General features: G+C 39.7%; 1 protein-coding gene and 1 long non-coding RNA gene across 23 annotated transcripts in view; one reads left to right on the forward strand and one right to left on the reverse strand.

Annotated features, from left to right (window-relative positions):
* The window catches only part of GALNT18 (polypeptide N-acetylgalactosaminyltransferase 18), a 328,676-nt gene that overhangs the window by 300,513 nt on the left and 12,197 nt on the right, over positions 1-15,966 (forward strand). For 6 of the 7 annotated variants that reach the window (XM_055723132.1, XM_055723134.1, XM_055723131.1 and 3 more), the window contains one exon: positions 7,880-8,044. The exons of the other annotated variant lie outside the window; for it this stretch is intronic. In XM_055723132.1, the coding sequence (XP_055579107.1) occupies positions 7,880-8,044 (165 nt within the window). The remainder of the gene's footprint in view (positions 1-7,879; positions 8,045-15,966) is intronic. 7 annotated transcript variants of the gene reach the window in all.
* LOC106631402 (uncharacterized) overlaps positions 1-15,966 on the reverse strand; it is a 316,586-nt gene that overhangs the window by 39,572 nt on the left and 261,048 nt on the right. For all 16 annotated transcript variants that reach the window (XR_008734346.1, XR_008734342.1, XR_008734347.1 and 13 more), the window contains one exon: positions 15,640-15,729. This is a non-coding gene — a long non-coding RNA (uncharacterized LOC106631402). The remainder of the gene's footprint in view (positions 1-15,639; positions 15,730-15,966) is intronic.

Raw genomic sequence — 15,966 nt, forward strand, 5'->3', positions numbered from 1 at the left:
ATCAGCTGAAAATCTACCTCAGAAAAATAACATCAATCTTCTAAGGGTTGACCTGTGGCTTAGGGGTAATATTCTGTAATTCTCAGCCTATGCTCTTATGCTTGCACTTCTTCAGCAGCAAATTTTGTAGGGCAGCACGGGATGCAGTGGTGCTGTTCATGGTGGCTGCAGGACAGCACACCCTCTCTCTCCTGTCACTTCCTACATGAATAGTAAATGGGGAAACACTTGATACTTATCTTGGTGATGTATTTGTTTGTGTTATTCGTAATGAACTTGGAATCTGTCGAGATTTTTCTTATCAGGTTTGGAAAGTTCTTTTGTTCAGATGTGTTTATGTAACAAATGCTGGAATAAAACGTCAGGAATAATATAAATAGCCAAGTAACAGCAAAGTTAGCTAAGTCTGAATTTATAGGAATCCATCAGACTGCTCTTTAGTTAGAGTTGTAGTCAAGTATGAATCTGCTGTGAGACTTTGGACCTAATAACTGACTTCATGGATTCATTTGAAGAAAAATACGGTTCAAAGATGGAGTAAAGTCATGGCGAATGAGGTTTATCCCTTGTAGTTACTATGCCAAAAGCAGGGTAGCAAATGAGTACTGCTGGTGGTGAGCATTAAGTTTGCTCATTATAAATGCAGAGTCATGTACCAGTCTCCAGCATGATTTCATCTGGGAACACTGCCATAAGGATTACAAATGGCTTTCAGCCTGCAAATTGGTGTGTATTGCTTTAAACTTCCAGTGGGGAGTTGGCAATTTATCCTTCAGATAATCATCTTGTGTTAAGTTGAACATCTTACTGTAACTTTTTGCTACATGATAAATCAGCTCCTATGAATAATTTACTGCAACTGGCAATCCACTTCAGCTCTGAAGTCTTTATCAACTCTGGCTTTTCAAAGTTTATTATTAAACTTGGAGCCAAAAATCTCATTGTACTTGAAGTCAGTGGAATTTCAGTGTTAACGGGAATCACAATTTGACCTCTCTCGGGGCAAACCTGTCGTGAATAGATAGAAACTCTACATCAGATTGTTGTGAGGACAAAGCTGTGTATTTGTGTCCAAGTAGGCAGAGCTCATTTACCTTCCCTTGTACTTTACATCATCACAGGGTTTTGTGCAGATTTTGTTTTGTGTAGGTGTTTGAAATATTTTCACTGGACAAAAATGCTGGCTGAATTACCTGGCCCTTCACTGCTCTCATGGCAGATTTAGGATGTGTTCTGTACTGCACTACTGCAGCACAGCACATAAGATGTGAGTATCCCACCAAAATTCTTGTTCTAGCCCTACAGCAGGAAACGTGCCATGGCAATCGAGTTGGTAATTTTCTGGAAAGTTCTTTCAGACTGCCAGGTCCTGACTGGCTCATCTGTACCAGTGATCCCAAGCTTCTGGTCTGCTCCGGCTGGGCTGGGCTGAGCCACCAGGAAGGAACCGAAGTACTCAACTGCAGATTTTGCGAATTGTGTTTGGCGTGATTCCCCCCCTGGAAAGCAAGGTAGCCAGATCCTGTCAGGGGATCTCTAACACCAGGGAGGAAGTACCTGCTGCGGGTATATGCCAGATTCAGTATGCGTGATCTCAGCTCTAACCTTTCATAAATCACAACAGGGTTGGTTTTTTTTTTCCGATTTTGAGCATTCTTGCACAGATCTGCTTTTCACTACACTCACTTTATGCCCCTGGCACTCGCATGTGCTGTACATGTGTTTTTCCCAGTGAGCACTAGCTTAGCAGAGGGTGAACTCTGGCAGTTAGATGGCTGGCTGTGCAAGTGGCATTTCAAGATTATAGCTGAAAGCAGAATTTGTCTCAGAGGAGACAGGTGGAACAGAAGGGCAAAAGGACCCTTTGTTCTGCATGCAGCAATGGAGATTTAGGGGAGACTGTGGCTCCAGGTTGAACTCCTCTTTTTCTCTTCCATGCAGACATGCCATGTGAGCTTGCATTAAGAGGGAAGGAGAGTCCCTGCATTCCCTGAGAAGGAGCAAGGCTATGGCCTGGTCCAGTGGCAAATAAAGGGTGAAGCTGTTTCTCCTTTATTCTGGAGTCAGTCTGAATAGCAGTACTGTACACAACTTTTGTTTTCATCGCAATATTGTACTGTGTGTTTTCCTGATACTCAAGCAGATTTTCAGGGAAAGTTATGCTTAGAATACTAAATAGAACAGCAAATTATTTCATCCAAAGTGCAGGCAGGGAAAACATTTAGGACACCAAATTTTCGCCAATAGTCCCTTGTCATCATGATTTCTTGAGAATCCTAGGCTATGCAGCTCTCAACTACCATTCATTTGTGTTTTCATCTTTTAGCTGTCTTGTTAGGAAAAATAAATTTTGTTCTTAAAAAAAATAATTGTTTAGAAAAAAATAACAAGTATTCCTTGACTAAATCTCACTGGTTTTCACTTTATAAAGATTTTGGGAACCATTTTATTGGTTTTATTAATGTGATACCAATCTCAGTTTGCTTGTCTTTTTGTCTTAATGTGAATAATCAGAGATGATTAGGCGGAGCAAACAGGAAATGAAGTCATGTGCTCAGACAGGACACTTCTAGGAAAATAAATTCAAGAAAGCTACAGAGTAATTGATCCTTTAGTTGGAAGATGCCATTTTACAGGCACAAGGCTATTTGCAGGCCGAGTTTCTCAGCAGGTATTAAAGAAACTGGTAACAGTTTATAAAACCGCCCACCTTTTATAGTCCAGAGGAAGATTAGCATGAAGGTGATTAGTTATGAGGCTGTTCTTCAAGAACACAAGAGAGACTGAAACAAAAGCCTTGTGGCAGAAGCCTGTGTCAAGTTTTGCAGGGAACCAATATGCTTTTCTTCAGACCCAGGTATGAAGCTTTTGTTAATTCAGTCATTTGCTTGCTGCAGATCTTTAGATTAATAACACCAGGTTTTGTTTTGAACAATTTCTTCTGCATCACTCTAATCTGCTGCAAGCCCCGGGCTTCCAGAGGAAGTTTCTTGAGGATACTGAGTGCAGCTTGACCTGTGGTAAGGGCAGGGAAGGCAGGCAGCCTCCAGAGCCAGCCTGTCAAGTGTGTGAACCGCACTCATCCACCCTTGAAAAGCACCTGGCGGGAGTGTGGTTGAAGGAAACGTGGAAGTGCCTAAGGCTCAGGCCCCTTGTTGACTCTGACACTTCTCAGATCATAAATCCTGTCTACATTTTTATAGTTTATAACCAACAGTAATGCTGAACCCTTGCAGTTTGACTTTTTGAGAAATGCCTTTTGTCCAGCCTAACTGATTCCTGAACAAAGGTGCTCCCTTTGTTGCCCAGGAGATGCAGTTGTACATCAATACTGTTACAGTTGGTGAAGTGCTGGGGGCTAGAACAGACTAATGAAATGTAAGGAGGCTTTTTTTTTTTTTTACAACATAAGGGAGATGAGTTTTGGGTTAGTTTTTGGGGGGTGGTGGTGGTGGTGATTTTCAGTTTTGTTGTTTGGGTTTTTGTTTTGGGTTGGGTTTTTTTTTTTACTTGTGTACTTCGATACGAGTATACTTGTAACAATATCGAAGCAAGACTCTTTCTGTGAAAATTCAGTAGCTCCTTAGGGAGTATGTACGAGATGGTGAGATGATAATATGTGGTTGTGTCTTTAATGAAAGTGCAAAGGCACTTTGAATGAATACTGTAAATCGGCATACAGCAAGTGTCTTGCCTTCAGTGGAACTAAGCAAATTTTTGGCTATTGAGTCTCCAGTCCCTTGAACAAGAACTGCTGTGACGTTCACTGCTGTAGCAGAAATTAAAGGTCCAAGTTCTGAGCAAAAAGTTACCCTGACAACTTGATAGTACATATTCAATATTCAGTCATTTGGAGTTCCAAGGCAGTACTGGAGTGATTGTTCAAATATCACTTTCTTAAATTACTGCAAAATTTCAGTCCTGGTGTGTTAGTCGGTGGTGGTGTTGCAATATTGTAGGAACAAATGTGATGGTAAAATGTGTTTTCCCTGTATCTTCTCAAGTGTTTTAAACAGAAGTGCCTCAGTCGTCCATTTTGTGCTGAAGTGGACTGTGGAACAGCAAGCGTACTTGTTGATGCTTGTTAAAAGCATCCTCTTGAAGTAATGCTGTGGGCATTTATCTATTTAGCAACTTATTTAAATCACAAGTTCAAACTTTTTTATAAGGCTACACATAAGGTGATAAAACATGAGTATGGTTTTAGTCTGTAAGATCATATTTTACCTGCAAGTCAGTTTAAAATACGATCAATAAAAAGTCATATATATGCATACCTAACAAGTACATTCTGAGAAGGTAATTCAGTTCATGTAACGCAGGTGGTTAATGTCCCACGGCCCACTCCAGTCAGGTAATTTGCAAACCATCTTTACACTAAAAAAACAGAACAAAACCGCAAAGAAAACCCCAAACCAAAACCAAAAAAGAAACTCCAAAAGTGTATTGGAAAATGAAAATAATCAAATAGAAACAGGGAAATACAGTGGAAAGCAGGGTGGGGTTTTTTTCTTAATATGTAAAATTATTTAAAGGGAGGCATTACCATGGTTTCATGTTTCATAGCTTTAGGTCTCAGGCTAGAAGAGCATTATTCAGTGGTGTCCATAGTTAATTCTATTTTACCAAATGGATGCCTCCCTTCATCCTGACATCACTGCTGTTATGCTGTCTCAGTGCAGGGACTGTTCCATTCTTGGGCTGGGGCAAAGGAGCCAGGGGCTGTTGATACGTTGTAAGAAAAGTTTCCTGGCCAAGTGCAACACAAACCACTACCTCGCTGTTTGCCAGCATGCTGCTCAAGGAGAATTTGTAGAGGTTATGTGCTTCTGATGTGATGCCTCCATTAGAAAAACATAGCAGTCAAATTACCAGGTTGTGCAATATTTTCAGTTCCGAAATAAGATAGGGTATTATTGGGTAAGATGCTAAAATATTTATGAAAATATATAGAATAATTAATGATATTCGTATTATCGGATACGCAAAACAACATCCCAAAGGAGCCCAGTTAGACAGACTAACTGCCCCTGTACCACAGCCTGTCTCAGCTGGAGCTTATTTTTACTTGCCACTTACAATCTGAAAGGTGCCTTTCCCAGTACTAAGTGAGAATCCCAGATTTCACACTTTTTTTTCTAAACTGGTCCACAATGAAAAATGAAGTGCTATTAGCAGGTAGGGTGAGCTGTCTAAAGATAAGCAACAACCTGCTAATTAAATCTATTAGGGATAATTGCATTTGATTGTTCCGTTTCGGTACAGTTTTGCCAACAAACAGAAGTGAATAATTCCCCCAGCCAGAGCCATCATTCTGCTTCTGCCCAGAAAGATGCTCAGACTGAACCGTTGCTGATTTGACATCAAAAAAAGCTGGTGGAGTTGCACTATGAATTGGGCTTGCTTTATCTGAGATGAAACGATTACCTGGCGCCTTCAGGCCACGCTGTGAAAGGCTGAGGAGACTGAGCTAATAAAAACAGCTCAGCCCTGAGGGTTTGTAGGTACACCACTTTTTTTTGCACAAGCAACCCTAAGCTATAGTGTATATTTCTCAGAGTTGCAGCCAGGCCTGCTCAGTTGTTTTCAATGACTGATGTGTATCTTTTAAAAAAAGGGGAAAAAATGCAGACTGTCTTGACTGTCCTCTACTATGTTTTCTGTGGTGACAATGTGCTGAAAAAAATGAAGTTAACAAATCACCACCTATTAGTAAGAAATGCAAGTAACTGACAATTTCCCTCTCATTTTTCTAGTAGTAATTTTAGGTAAGAGGCAAACAAGCTGCAACAAAATGTTCATCTGTAAAGTCAATGTGTCCTAACAATCGCCGTTAAAGATCTTCTTGATCTTACCGCCTTGCTATACCATTACCTCCATCTCTCTCTCTCACTCGCTCTCTCTCTCAAAAAAAAAAAAGCATCTGGATAGATCTTAAATGTACCTAAAATAGCTGCTGTTGGTCTGTCTAGAAAGGGCATTCTAAATGTTTATTGCTTTTCTGCAGCATCAGGTTTGTTTGCAGGAATATTAATTAACTAACTTGTGGAAGGAGTCTGTTGGGGTGTGGTCTTGTTAGTCTTTCCACAGTTCTTACAGTTTACTTAATTAGTAATAACCAAGCACTTTGGAAATGTGCTCCGCTAGATCCTTTTATTTACCCTCTCTCGGCCTGTAATGCACAACTGAAGTATTCAACTGTTCTCTGCTCAGACTCTTAAAACCTAGACTCACCTTGGCTCAGCCAGCTCAGATTTCTGATAGCATTTCTGTGGTGTAAAAAGAATGAAACTTGATAAGGGGATCAAACCTTTGATTCGTCTAAACAGTTAACAGCAACTTCATTAACTTTTATGCAACTATGTCAGTTTATATCTGATGTGGGTCTATCCTAAAGGCGTTACAGGAGGGTAAACAGAGGACATGGTGTTTTGGTGCAAGACTACCATTTGTTTTCATCTGCATTTAATCCCTGCATTGACTGATTTCAGCATTCTAATTTGGGTTTTGTTTCCTTTTTTTTTTTTTTACATGAAACACCCAAGTCTCCCCTCAGTCCTGTTTGCTTTGTTTCTCTGCTTTCTCCCCTATTCACAGTTAATATTTTACCAGAGTTTTCACAAATAAGAATACGCATGTACAAAACAAGCTACATCAACAATAAACAGATGCCAGGAGATAGTACCATCAACCTCTGGCAACAGAAGGGATTCCCAAATATACACAGCATAATTTCCAGCTCCTGTTTTGTTACAGACACATAGACTGGATACCATAAATGACCGGGATGTTAATTTGGAACTTCTGTCCAGCTCTTGTCACTTGTAACTCTGATAGCACTGGAGTTGTCAAAGCTTTATGCCTGCCTGCTGCTAAAGCACAATGTTGCCATTTCATCTTTCTCACAGTCCTCTGAAGAAAAAAGGTCTGATTTTAGCAACATAAATTCTATTTGGGATTAGCAAACAGACTTCCTGGGTTTATATGTAACCTGTTACCATTATCAACTGTCTGGCAAGCTCACCTTCCTTCCCCCTCTTTTTTTTTTTTTCTTCTAGAGAAACCTCACACCTGTCTTTGTAGTCAAACAGAGTGGAAACAATTTGTGTAATGTAACTGCCTCATGCCTTTGGTCGTAAGTGTAATCACTGAGGCCTGTGAGGGCGCTCCTTTGCTAGAAATTGAGAGCAGCTAGTATCTGGTCCCTTTTTCCAGTCTCTTGTGTCTGTGTGTATTGACATATAAAATGAGAACAGATAGCCCGAAACATGGCCATTCTGTTCTGTCTCCTGCCATGTGTCTGTCACCAACTGCTAATAACTTTTTATTGTATATACTGGATTCTGATTAGCCTGTCTCAAATTTGTTTTTTAGCATTTGTTTGTAGAAAACATTCATTTATCTTTCCATCTGTCATACAAAAGATTGAGATCCTTCCTGCTGAACTGCTGTGTTGCTGTTCTCTTTTCTCACCTCTCCAGTTAGGTATTATCCTCAGATGAAACAGCCTAATCAGAGTTGATGGCAGTACTCAAACTAATCCGACTTGCTGCTAGAAAGTGTATATCTCACTTTTTGAAGACCCACGGTGTATAACCATAGGAAACAGCAGTAAAAAGGGACACGACGATACAACAGTTTTGTTTGTGTATTTCCTATTAAGTAGTGCGCCAACATTTACTTGTTGGTACCAATTAATTGTTAATTTAGAACAACTTATATAATGTTGTGTTGCTTCCTGCATGAAAAGAAGTAATTTAAAAGTCACTATGGGGTCAGCCTACTGCTATTCAGCATGTTTATCTTTGCCACTAGCTTTGTGGTAGAAGTGCTGTTTCTGTCTAGAGGCCACAAATCTTGTTTGTGCTTCCTGTTGCAGAATGTTTATTACACAAGCAATCAGCAGCTCCATGTGGGTGTTCTGAGTCCCACTATCGACGATGATGACAACAGATGCCTGGTGGATGTGAACAGCAGGCCCAGGCTCATTGAATGCAATTATGCCAAAGCCAAGAGAATGAAGCTTTACTGGCAGTTTACTCAGGTAATTCTTACTCAGCAGATATTTCAGAAAGTTCAAAAGCTCCGTTTCTGTCTCTAAAGGGTAATCTGTTTACTAACAGAACAGAACCAGATTTATTCTTGCTTTCTTTGCATAGAGCCAGGAAGCTGTATTTACATTTGATCCCAATGTCAACTACCTCAGGAAGTTATAAAGCTTTATTATACTTTCTGAGTTCACAATAAATTACTTGTTTCTAAGACAGACTACTGTTACAGGATTATCTAAAAAAAAAAAAAAAAAAAAGTTATTTTAGTAGAGACAAATGCAAAGTAACCTATTTAGGAACAAGAAACAGAAAGCTGTTTGTTTAGAAGTAGCAACTCTGAAGAGGGGGTATTGGGTCATTGATGACACACGCAGCCTCACAATAAGTACTTCTGCAGTTCCTTGCTTTAAAAGGCTAATGCTTTGTGTGTGTGTGTGTGTGTGAGAGAGAAAGCACCTGCAAGTAAAGGCTGAGAAGTGATTTCACAGTGATGAGAATGCTGATAGGACTCTGAGTTCCAGGCCTAATGTCCCCACTTCATAACTGATTTAGGCACAGAAGAGAGAACTATAAAGAAGCCACAAAAGTTCTGGGGCTAGAAAACCTGCTCTGCAATATAATGCTTGTGGAGATCACTCTGTTCAGTTTGGCTAAGAGGAAGTAGCAAGGTGACTCCAAGCGTATCAGTGTTTCCACAGAGGGATGTAGGTTATCCTGAACACAAAACAGGTTCCAAAGGTTGAAAGCTAAAGATAGTCAAATTTGGTCTTTGAAAGGAAGGTAAGATTTTCCTAAGGTAAGAATTAAGACATTGGAAGCTTACCATGTCAGGTACTGATATGTGTGTTGCTTCAGATAAATAAAATGAAATTACAGTGCTTTCTAAAACAAGTCCCTGATTTAGCTTCTGGAAAGAATTTAAGAGTTAGTGTGAGTCTGACTGGTCACAGTTGCTCCTCTGGAGTTTTGCGTCTACAAATCTAGTTGTGTGCTCCAGCCCCGGGGCTGAGGCTTACCATTAAGGTGATTTTTTTATTCCTGCATTTAATTTTTCTGTAACATCCATGTGGATTTGCAAATATCTTTTCTGCCAACTCAGTTTCTTTTTCTTCCACCTCAACAGCCATGATCAGTATATTTTAGGACATTGGTAATACAGCTGAGCATCTATCTTAGAGAGCATTTGGACACTAATCAGTAAAGCATACTATTAACGTAATTTGTATTTGCACTAGAAAAATCCAGACCTTTGTCTTTAAAGGGTAACTCTCAAGCATCAGACCTTAAATCTCTAACCTGGATAGACATCCCAGCTTTCACTTTTAGTCTCTTCAAGGGACTTTTTTTTTATTTATTTTGTTTTAGTTATGTCTTCTCTCAAATTTTAACGATAGTCTTGTCAAGAGGGGGCCTCACTGTGGCCATCTCTGCACTTGATTTTTGGCACCATTTAAAAAAACTGTAATTAGCATATTTAAATAGTATTTCAGTAACATTTTACTATTGCCCACCTGTTCAGTGATTGCTCCATATAACCCAACCCTTTGGTGACAATTAAGTTCCTACTACTCCAGGATACTGCTGCTGTTTTGTAACATTGATTATGTTAGATCTGGTTTGGGGGGCAGCAGTAGAATGCATTGGTAATTTAACTATTAAAAGCTTCAGAAATGGTATTTAACTATATTAGGTTTGTTTTCTGTCTGCATTTCCATTCCATGTTGCAATTACAATCTCCCAGTGAAGGTGCAGTGTTGTTAAACTAGACTCTATGGACTGTATTTAAGTCTTACACAAAGGAACTTCTGCCCAGGAGAAGTGTAAGCTAATTAGTTGTTTCCTTATGATAAATTAAGAGACAAATGAAATAATTAAAAGCTTTCTGTTCAAAAAGGATTTTGTTAATACCCAATGTAATTAAAGTGCCATTATTTCTCAACATACAGCATGGTACACAGCTCCTTGTATGTTCTTTAAGCTAGAACAAAGCTGACAAAAGTAATCAAGGCTTGCCAAGTTCAGCTGGTGAACTCCATCTGAAATGCCCATTGAGGCTGGTAACAGGATGTGTTTCTGTGAATAAGCTGCAAGCTGTCCACCTGAAAAGAGCCTTTTTTTATTACTTTTTGAAAGCTCTGGTATTTTCTGTATTACGCTGTGAGCAGAACTACTGAAATAAGCAGGACTGTAAGTACTGATGCTTATGTAGTCTTGAAGTTTGTGAAGTATTAACTAAAATGTGGGTGCTGCTCATAGCTTTTCATAGCATCTTCCTTCGGCTGCAAGTATGCTTTGAATTCTCTGGATTCTCTAGCCATTCAACAAGAATGACTGATGATAGATAGATAAAGATACAGCAGTGCAAGTGGAGGATTGTCTTACAAAGGAAATGGGAAACTGACTTACCAACCAGAGTGGGGTAAACCAACTGAACTAGATTTCCCTGACCAGCACAAAAATCAGTATTTGCCCTTCATTCCAGACGTGCATCTTACAATTTGAATGAGGAAACTTTCTCGATTTTCCGCAAATCACACTACAGTCTGAGAGGCACCGTGATAGTCTGTGGTGGGACACTGGACTTCAGTCTGGTTGGTATAGGACTGTACGGCTTTTTGAACAAAGTACTCTTCAGATAACATTCACCTCCTCCCTTGTAATGATGCGAGAAATCAGTATAACAAAAGTAGAAAGTGGGGGTCATCCTCAGCTAGCAGTCTCCTGTAGATATATTACAGAATTATTTCATTCTTAATTTGCATCTCTGTATGATTAGAAGTGTATGTATACACATACGTAGATGTGTGTATATTTCTTTTTTTAAAATTTATCTTTTACTTTAGTTTTAAAATTTTCAAGTTCCATGGCTCCCTTCAATTGTAGGCAGCTGGAGTCAGACACGCAGATGTCCACTGCTACCCTGTGGACAAGAGAGTGGCTTAATGGGCGCTTAGACCGAGGGAACCACCACCATTACCTCAAACTATCTTCATCATACGTCATGCTGGAGGACCGGACAGAGGCCTTGGGAGACTACGGTATCCTCCTAACAGGACAAATTTGCACTGAGCATTCAAAGCTCGTATCATGTGTTAGTATAATCAGGATCTATCTGAGCACATTTCCACGCTCCACAGTTTTGTACAGCTGCCAAATGCAATGAGACCCAATAAAATGTAGGCTTCAGTGACATTCTTCCTTCCAAGGCTTCTACAGTGTTTATAACTGTAATTATGTCAAATTATGTAAATTAGCCCTGAAAAGACTCCCATCAACTGTGTAGTGTTCAAGAACTTTATTGTTCAGGTTGTTTGTCAAGTCTTCTCTTAGGGAATTGCTTATTTAGGGAATACTTTTATGCTGAAAAGTCTTAGGTGTTTGACAGTTCACCTAGTTCAGTCTGTCTCACCACTTTTTCATTTAATCAGAACAAAATTAGACCTTGTAGCAAAACAGTAAGCAGTTACCAGAAATGGCATAAGGCAGAGAGAGGACAGAGACAAGAATTACATTGTAGTAAAATGCTCAGAATTTTACGAAAATATTAATTTTAACATGGTGTCAAGGAAGCTGCTCTGGCATCATGAATTGTTAGGAATGCAAAACCTAACCTCAGTTGCTACTGGGTACCCCTTATTTATTAATAAAATGATTAATCCTGCTCTCACCCCGTGAGCTCTTTATGGCAAGGAGCAGGTGCACGTGCAGTGTGCTGGCAGCAGTCTGCTCCCCTGTGTAACGGAATGCTTGCAGGAAGCATCAGGTCAGCAGTACGTCTGTACCACTGTCCACGTGCTCGGTAAAGCTGCTGCCCTTGGGACTGCTGTAGTGATGACGTTACATGGTCTGGTGTGACAGAGAAGGGGCTCCGAGATGTAGGAGATGGACAGGTAACTGCTTGGGGCATCCTTCAACAGGAAGTATTTACAGCCAAACCCAGGCTCTTCCAAACTGACTGTCTGCTACTGCGTTTGTTCTGTCTGCTAAGAAGTACATTCTAAAGGCTTCAGTCAGGTTGTCTGGAGGGGGTGTATTGGTATGGGGTTTTTAAGAAGTTTCTCTGTCTCCAGTCTGCTTTCTCAGGTTTATTGCTAACAGAAAGGCAGTTGTGGTTTAACGCCTGCCCTGTAAGTAAAATGCATCTCTACAATGTCTGACCTGGTCATCTACAAAGTACACTCACGGCATGTTAGGACTCCTCCCGCAGCACAATGAAGGCAAAAGGAGGAAGGTTTTCTGTAATTACTCTTTATCTTAAAGTGTCTTCAACTTTATCTTTAGTCGGATAGGGATGTGACTGTTTCTGATGCTTCTGACTAGACTAGCTACAGTGTCACGATTTGCTGTTGTGCGAAAACGTGACTGGTGGAGGGATCTACGGAAAAAGAGGTCTAAGAAAGGCAGAGCTAAAAGCCCAAGAGATTAATATTTTTAAGGCTGTTCCATGTTGAATTCTTTTCAGTACAGCAAGCTCTGTTAATTTAAGTAATTAGACTTCCAGCGTGGTTGCCATGGAAAGGTAAGAAGAGTATGTGTCTCCAGGGATAGATAGTCATCGCAGGTCTCGTGGGAGGGAGAGGCTGGGCAGAGCCTATGCTCAGCACTGTCATGTACCCATGTCTACTAGTCGTTGCATCTGCCTGCGATGCTAACATAGCTTTTACATGTAACAGAGATTTGTGACTCTAGTCAGTGCTGGAGGTTTCCGCAGGAAATCTTCCAGTTCAGAAGTGTTCAGAGGGGGTGGTTTATTCTATCTTGAGAAGCTGTAAATAAAATTTGTTGCTGACAACTGCAGTTACCATATGTATAATTTCCCAAATAGCATAGTAGGAACTGATTTTGAAGGAAAAGGGAAGACAGATGAGAGCAAATGAATTAGTTGTTAACAGTATTCCACAAATAAACATGATGATTCAGATCTCATTTAAATAGGTATTGGATAATAGACAGATCGAATAGATATTCTGTGTAGCTATATAAAGAAAGAACAGACTTAAACTTACTGAAAGCATTACATCTTATTCCTCCTACAGATTTTGGCCTTTGCCAGACAGTCATTCTGAATTATTCTTACCTGCTTTTATCTTATGAAATTAAAGGATGTGCAAATCTACTCCTAGCTAGTACCATTGCCCACAACCACATCCCAAAGAAGTACGGGAATGCAGGGCGCAGACTGCAAGGCAGGATTAAACTGGAGGCCTGTGAAGCAAGCAGAGTCTCTACCAATTTCCTATCAATTTCATGTGCCCCCCTGCTGAGCACACATAGCGCAGAAGTGGAGGCTAACCCCATTAAACAGCAGTCAGTTTCGTTCTAATGCCCACTCTCAGTTTTCAACCCATACATTAGCCAAGGACATCAGTGTACAAAAGGGATTAATTTCGGTAGAGCTGTGTGTCTAAGGGAACAATGGTTGCCATTAACTTCTTCAGATTCTTCCATTATGAGAGCCATGGGGTAGAAAACTAGCATCATTAATTTATCAAGAATTTGAATTTGCACTGTACTTCTAACCCCAAAGGATGCAGATACACTCAATATGTATTTGTAGTATAAGACAAGCTGTACTGCTTGCTATACAGCTATATAATTATGCAGTGCTGTCTGCCTCGGCTCAGAGTAGAAAGTGATTGGTGATCCTGTTTAAGGAAATACAGATTTTGATCCTGCAGGAGAAATATAAAGAAAACCAGAACCTAATTATTCAATTAATTGAGCCAACAGGCAAGGCTAAGCCCCACATTTTTAGTGAGGCTATCCGATTTTTAAATAACCACTGTTGCCAAGTGTAAAGTTTTAAACCTCCACCGTGAAAGAGTTTTCACAAGCCCCAGGGGCCCCCGTGCAGTATTGGTGTACGGGCCCAGTATGTCAGCAGCACTTTTTTCTATAATTAGCTACACCTCTCTGGTCAAGTACTAGCCTAGCTTGCCTGTACTTAATATTTTAACTAAGTAGGTAACTGCACAAGGTGTTGTATTTGGCAGACAAGGAACCTGATCCGCTGTTCTGCTTAAACGTGAGGAAGCGATAGTTAATGTTCTAATTTTCTTTTTGCCCTAATAAATTTGTCCCTAAATAAATCTGTCCCTAATTCATGTGCAACTTTGTCACAAAATGAGTGCTTTGGTCACTTAGAGAATTGCCTAAGGTATAAGCAAAATAGTTTTAATATGAATTTGTGGAAGTACAACTTCACAAAGTTTGATAGCAAGGGTCACTATTACCTATTACATGGATAGAACACACAAAAATCAAATTAAAACTGAGTTAGAATTAAGTTGATACGATTTTACATAGGAATAAAAAATGTAAAAGTGTAAGAGTGATCCCTCCATTGAGTCACAAGGTTTAGAGTGGACCCCCTTGCTTTCTAAACTCTTAGGTGCAGCTAGATCCAATCTTAAACCCAGACTTCACCGATGGTTTACATCTAATGGAGGAGATACAAAGAGTAGGACGAAACTGGAAAGGGAGACCTTCCTGTTGAGTCATGAGGTTCAGAGTAGACCCCCTTGCTTTCTAAACTCTTAATAGAGCTTAGGTGCGGCTAGGTGCAATCTTAGTCTCAGACTTGGACAACAGTTTATATCTACAGGTTTACTCATAGGTTGATCATAAGATTTTAGCAGCGCTTAATCTATGACCACTTTAACACTTACAAAGAGAATCGAAAGGATTTACTTGAATTACGGAAGTGGTTTACTATGGATTCAAGATGGTAATACTTATGCTTACTATAAGATACCTAAAACAATTCACACACACATGCACACAAGGAAAAAAGAGATAGATAGGATTTAGGGATTTTATACTCCTTGAACTGTCTTACTATCAGCCTACAAACTCTTTCGTTCCACTTATGCAGAGTGAAATTGTTTAGAAGTACGAAAACCTGAAAGCATTCAGTCTTTCTCCATTTTTAATACTTGATTTAACTTAAATATGAAAAAGCATATGGAAAACATCCAGAAAAAATATTAAATACAAATATTGCTATATACTATTGTGTTTTAACAGCTAGTGTTAGAAGTTGTTTGCATTTACTGCTGTAGTTAGTGGTAACCAAAATTTCCTTGTGTCAGTTTAGTTATCTATTTGGAGTAATTTTCTAGCAGCAAGTTTTAATCTTTGCAAATTAGTGTAGAACTTGCCAGCTAGAAAGCCTGTGTGCAAATACAGCAGTACAATGAGCTTTCAGTGGGTGCATTTCAAGTCTTTTCCACCGTATCACATTATGCAGTGTTCGCTCTCCTGAGGACTACATTTAAGCTCCAAAGACACTTGTACTGAATTAATTTAGAAGGAAGTTAACACATACCCATGTTTTTCCTTCAAAACAGATACCCTATTTGCATATTTTAGCATATAATTTTAACCACCACATTTATTTACAAAGACATTATTTCTTCTGGTTCCACCTGATTTTTCCTAATTTCAGATGTCCAGGTAGGCTCCATCCAAAAATCGCAGATGACAGCTGCTGCTGCCAAGGTACTGCATGGCATTATAATGACAGGCGTGCAGCAGGATGGCCTAATCCAAAATGTTTTCTACAACTTGACTGACAACCAAAACTTACCAAATGAAGTTGCTGGGTTTCAGGAGATCTGTTCTCTGTTCCTCCTTTGCATTACTGGACCAGTCACTTCTTGGGTTCTGCGTTCCTCAGCTGCGAGAGATGGAAGAGAGTACTTTTACCTTTAGCATAGATGTTTTGTTATTTCTAAGTTCCCAGATGAAAACAAAACTCTGTCCTGATCAAGTCAGTAGAAGCTGCATCTTTAATTCCAATGGAGACAAGAACAATATGTATGTAAGCAAGGTCTGGCTACAGTAATATCCTGCAATCCAAGATGCAAATACTTGAGAAAAAAAGTTCACTTGGAAGGCAATTAAATCAGGATGC

This window comes from Falco cherrug, chromosome 10 (genome assembly GCF_023634085.1).
Source record: "Falco cherrug isolate bFalChe1 chromosome 10, bFalChe1.pri, whole genome shotgun sequence".
NCBI lineage: Eukaryota > Metazoa > Chordata > Aves > Falconiformes > Falconidae > Falco > Falco cherrug.